The following is a 5,675-nucleotide window of genomic DNA, read 5'->3' on the forward strand; positions in this document are numbered from 1 at the left end:
GGAGCAGGTTTTCTGGCAGGACTTGTGACCCCGTGGGGGACCCATGCTGGAGCAGCGTGCTCCTGAAGGACTGTACGCTGTGGAAGGGACCCATGCTGGAGCAGTTCGTGAAGAACTGCCACCCGTGGGAAGGACCCATGCTGGAGAAGTTTTGGAGGACTGTCTTCTGTGGGAGGGACCCCACGCTGGAGCAGGGGAAGTGTGTGATGAGTCCTGTCCCTGAGGAGGATGAAGCAGCAGAGACAACATGATGAACTGACCGTAACCCCCATTCCCTGTCCCTCTGTGCTGCTGGGGCGGGGGGGGTAGAGAATCTGGGAGTAAAGCAGTGCCTGGGAAGAAGGTGTTTTGAGATTTGGTTTCATTACTCATTACCCTACTCTGGTTGATTGGCAATAAATTGAGTTAATTTTCCCCAAGTTGAGTCTGTTTTGCCCGTGACAGTAATTAGCTGAGTGATCTCTCCCTGTCCTTATCTCAACCCACAAGCCCTTTGTTATATTTTCTCTCCCATCCAGCTGAGGGGGGGAATGATAGAACGGCCTTGGTGGGCACCTGGCGTCCAGCCAGTGTTAACCCACCACAAACTGGAGAAGTCACTCGCTGTTGTAGGTGGCTGTGTTGGCTTCGTATCAGAGTGAGATGGAGCTTGAGTGTGTTTTGCAGACCGTGGCTCCTCTGATGGTCAGAAATCTGCACTTGCGTTCTAGCTGGAACGTACTCAGAGTACATTAAAACACTGATTTGGGGTAACGTGTAAGGATCTTGGTTCAAAAAACTAAATGTTTACTGAAGGCTTGTTTGATAAACACTTGTTCTGGAGGAAATGCTTAATCTTCTCTGTTCTTAAAGCCAACAGAAAACCCTGTTGCTAATATGGCTTGAAGAAAGTACTTGTAATTGCTCTTTGATTGTACAATTAAAATTACTTAAGGCAGCTTGATGTAAAAATGTAATCTGTCTTAATAGCAAAGCCTAGGCTTTACGATTTACACTGCAGCAGAGCCAGTGCTGTCGTAGGCACAGAGCGCTTGGTGCAAACCTGACTTGGCCCTAGTGAGGTTGTGCCTTTGTGAAGGGAAACTGGGGCTGGGGAGAAGCACTGGCACATGTAAAGTGATTGAACACCTGCCATGTACTCATCATTTTTGCAGTTTAATGTTTTGTTAAAATATTGTGAGGTTCTAAATGAGAATTTGAAAACAAGGGGATGTTAAGGAGGATCATGGTGTCTGCCTTTAGCGGACCTAGTGTGCAACCTATGATGCACCTGCCTGGGGAATTGAAATGGGTTTCGCTGTAAGCGGTTACACCTTGCGTTAGTGGTATTGAATCCAAAGACAAGGGATCTCTGTCCAGGTTACCCTGCATCTGCATTCACGAGCTGCCTGCTGGGACACATCTTACATTACTCTGAATAGAGTCTTCAGAGTGCGATGCTGAAGAGAGGATCAGCAGATGTGAGAGCCTCCGCTGCTGAAGGGCTGTATGCAGGGTACTGCACACCATGGGATTTCCCAAGTGAGCAAGCAGTGAGGGGTTGGGTACAGTGGGGAGGGCAGGTCTTTGACACCCCCAAAACTGAAAGCAGCTGAGGTTGCCTCAGTCAAACGGCCTTCGGGGATAACCGGTTGCTTTTTAGCAGTCTGGGCTTTTATGTTACAGAAGCGCACTGTTAAAGTTTGCCTCAGAGGGATGACTACAGTCTCTTTCTTAATTAAATTTCCGGGTTTACCTAATAATAATAAAAATACTTCCTATCTATTTTGTATCTGCTGGTTCCAGCTCAGGGCGGGGGGGGCGGGTGTTAGAAAAATTCTGATGTGGTAAGTGGTGGAATGAAAGCTGGGCTTTGGTGTAGGTTGGTGAGCTGCCTCAAGTGTATCATGAATGTGTTTGTGTTTCACAGTGGTAATTTGTTTGAAATGTTTCCCATAAGAAAAAAAATTTGGAAGTGCTGCTTATTGTTCTTAAAAAATAGGAGAACAAGCTCTCATATTAGGTGTATAATCAACTTTGGTTTCCTTTTTTTCTTAAGAGCAGCTGCCCAGTTTGGAAAAGGTTGTTAGTAAAGTAAAATTTGTGGTGTGCTTTAAATTTCAAATTCATTTTATCTCACTTGGTTTCTCCTTGTCTATTCCCAGCTATCCACAAACCAGACTTTTTTAACTGACAGAATTTGACTGTTTGCTGCGATACCAGATTTTCCTTAACTCCCAAGTTTTGCCTCCGAGCAAAGTACAAGCTTGCATTTGCAGCATAAATATGTCAGTTTAGATTGTCAAGTCACAAATGCTGATTTGTTTGCCTCTGTGCTTAAAGGATATCCTTCCGTGGGGTAGCAGGGTGAGAATAACATGGGTAGTTGTTTCATTCCACGGCAGTGAAGAAATGCATGCTGTTTGGAAATGTAGTTAAGTATATGTTGGTCAGAACTGTGGTTTGTGGGAATCACTTTTAAAAATAAAAAGATCCTTTTCTCACTGTGCTTATTGCTTTGCTTTAAGGAGAACTGGGGAGCAGGGGAATGAAGGTCATTGTGGTAGCAAAGTGGAGGCTTACCCACGGTTTTACACCTGCGGTGGCTTTTGTTGGCCTCTGTTGTCCTCAGTAGCTTGGGAGTGCCGTAGCTGGCTGGACGTGGCAGTGGTGGGTCAGCAGGAACCCGCTCTATTCCCACAACCTGCCAATGGAGAAGTGATACAGGCAGAAAATCTAAATGCGCTATGTAAATTCCTGCTACGTACACAACAAAAACACCTGCCGCTGCCCTGCTATGGGACTGGCATTGCCAGTCTCTGCCCTTATGTATCCTGGCTGTAAAGCCGCCACAAATTTTGCGTTGCTGTAGTTAATTTAGGTTTTGGGAGGATATTATGTAATTGAGTTTCAGTTTGAATAATTCATACATATGCACTGCTGAAACTTGAAAAATTCCTAGTGTTTCTTCCTATTTTTTTCAGTTACATCATGGAGCGACTGGCTTTTGATGAATCTGTGTGTTTTCAGCCAACAAATTGTTTTTAAACACACTCCTGTTAACAGCCACAAATTCGGCTAAAAGTTTAAACCTCTATTTAAGCAAGATTCTTGCTGAAGTTAGGAGAAATCTTTACCGAGAACTTGGTTGTGTTGAAGCTCGATCTCTTTTCTTTTTAGCTTTTTTTTTTTTTTCCCCCTGAGGATTGAAGACTCCATTTGCAGTTTAGTCTGGTTTAGCAAAGCCTACATTTTTGACGCTCTTAAGTGCAGAGCTCTGCTACGTGGCTCAAAAAGGAAGTGTGCAAGTAAAGATATGCATCAAGAGCACTTGAATAAAACATAATGTTTTGTTCCAAAAATTCTCTTAATACGCAAGATATGTAGTGCGGAGCAGGGAGAGTGGGAGAAGAGCACCCAATTGGAATTTCTTTGCCACACTTGTAGAAGAATCCGATATTTTTTTCTTCATATGAGATATGACATCTAGCTTTATAAGTGTCAGTTAATTATATTTTTCCATTACTTGCTTATAGAAGCTTGCAGGGATCTGTCTTTTTTTAATGCTTTGTAGTGTTATATATTAAAAGCTCTGGTTTGATTGTCATTATGAATTTGGATCATGAGACATCTCTCAGTATCTGTCAGTTTTATTGTCAGTCTGTGCTAATGCACAGCAATTAATGTGATTGCATTAATATGCACCAGATCAAGTCTCCTCCTTTCTGTGGAATAATGATTGTGAGGTCTGAGACTTCTCTGTTTCATGACAGAGCTGTGAAAAGGCCTTTTTTTAAAAAGACCTAAAATACGGAATCTTTCTTTTTGTTTTTTTTTCAATTGAGTGAGAGAGTATTTTGATTTGAAACACATATTGTCATCCTGTTGGGCCTTGTTCAAAGGAGTCCCTTTCAGTTTTGCATTTTATTGCTAGTCTACAGGATGGTTTTGGTGTTTGCAGGTTTTCTATTCCTATTTTCAGTGGGGAGTTCTGGTTATATGTTTTTCTGTCATCCAGGAGCCCAAGACAAAGCTGAATCTTTCATGTAAACTGAGTTTCACAAGCAGCTGGTTTCATCCAGCTCAGTAGGGATATGAAACTTCACATAACGATAACTGCTTACCTGTAGCCACCTCTGACTTGAAACTGGGAAAACTAATTGATGGTGTGAGGAGCCTTTGCTGTAGACCGATGTCCCTTCCACAGTTCACATCTCCGCAGATGCGTTGGATGCTCTTTGCCAGGCTGACGCCTGCTCTGCTTGCAGAGGTAGTGCACTGCCTCACTGAAGTCTGCCTTCTTGCAGGGAGCGGATTTCCAATGTCCTGCCATGGATGATGACAGCCAGGATGAGCTGATAAACAAGAACGCTGCGCTAGGCAAGGGCAAAAGACAGAGTCTCGCACTCCTCAGTGAAACAGGTAAATGCAGCCTCTGTGCATGTGCCTGTTTCTAGTTCTAGGTTGGAGAACCTATTGGTTTAACATCCGAAGAGAAGTGAAGATATATTTGTGACCACTTATTTCTTTTTCCCTGACAATTTTTTTTGTTTACATCCTAAAATCTGTATCTCAGACTGCTGGTGTGCTTCCCTTGATTTTCCCAGAACAGGCAGCTTTGATACCACTGAGGAAATGTGGGTTTTCACTTCGTATATAACCTCCTGAGCAGGAGTTCTGGTGTGTCCTTTGCTGTTCGATCTGTCGGTCTGTCTGCATCAAATAGGTATTTCCTCTCTTCTTCTCATTTCAAGAAAGCAATGGTGGAAATAGCTGTGATTCAGATGATACTGGAAGTGAGGAGGAAGAAGATGACACTGAGGGAGAGGGAGGTGAGGAGGACAAGGAAGAAAGTGAAGATGAAGAATTAGAAGGTAGGTCTGTTAATGTGTGTTAACAGGCTTTTTTTTTTTTTAATAATTGGAGGAAGATGAAAGCTTTTCCTCCAGAAATTAATCATGAAATATAAATTCACAGATGCTGCTGTGTCAGATTGATGCCCAAATCCTACAGTAATAAACAAACAAGTAATACTCCCCAATTCCTGAGTTTTTAAAGCATTGGTATGTTTGAAGACTATCTGCTAGCCAAAATAGTGTAGTTATAGTCAGTAGCAGTGAACTCTGCCCCAGCATGAGTAGAAAAAAAGTCAAAACTGCAACAATGGCTCATGCTGTTTTTTCACTTATGAAAAGTGTGTTCATTTATTTGCTTTGGCATGAGGCTCTAAAGTGAACGTTGTGATGGGGAGTTTTGGAAATAAATTACTATTGCTGTTAAGCCTAGGTTGGAGGGAAGAAGACTAATTTTTCTTTGAAAAGGGAGTGTGGATGTTACTTGTTAATTTTACTGAAAACGTACTCTGTAGATGCACGTACTTCTGAAACTGCTGCACTCAAATTATTATTTGGATAGAAAAAAAAATTTTTATCACATCTTAAAGCTTGTTGGGAAGGCAAGAGCACAGTTTTCCAAGTTACTAGTTAGACTGATTTGAAAACAGACTAAAAAGTTGACACCAGGTGCCAAAAAGCTTTATTAATCCATTGTTTAGAGTATTCTCTGCTGTGTCCAGACAGGAGAATTAAATAGAAAAGACAGAAAGACAAGAACTCCATTTTCATTATGTGTAAAAAAACTCAAAAAACCCCAACAACAACAGCTGCCCCCCCCCCCCAAAAAAAACAAACACCCCC

The 5,675-nt window shown here is 42.3% G+C and overlaps 1 protein-coding gene across 2 annotated transcripts in view; it reads left to right on the top strand.

Annotated features, from left to right (window-relative positions):
* Positions 1 to 1,397: 1,397 nt before the first annotated feature.
* Positions 1,398 to 5,675, top strand: part of PHRF1 (PHD and ring finger domains 1) — a 30,142-nt gene continuing 25,864 nt past the window's right edge. The window contains exons 1-3 of one of the 2 annotated variants that reach the window (XM_010562559.1): positions 1,398 to 1,521; positions 4,287 to 4,401; positions 4,734 to 4,853. In XM_010562559.1, the coding sequence (XP_010560861.1) occupies positions 1,489 to 1,521; positions 4,287 to 4,401; positions 4,734 to 4,853 (268 nt within the window). In that variant the 5' untranslated portion in view covers positions 1,398 to 1,488. The remainder of the gene's footprint in view (positions 1,522 to 4,286; positions 4,402 to 4,733; positions 4,854 to 5,675) is intronic. The other variant, XM_010562558.1, reaches the window with a different exon arrangement.

This window comes from Haliaeetus leucocephalus, unplaced genomic scaffold (genome assembly GCF_000737465.1).
Source record: "Haliaeetus leucocephalus isolate CR32 unplaced genomic scaffold, Haliaeetus_leucocephalus-4.0 Scaffold161, whole genome shotgun sequence".
NCBI classification, from domain to species: domain Eukaryota; kingdom Metazoa; phylum Chordata; class Aves; order Accipitriformes; family Accipitridae; genus Haliaeetus; species Haliaeetus leucocephalus.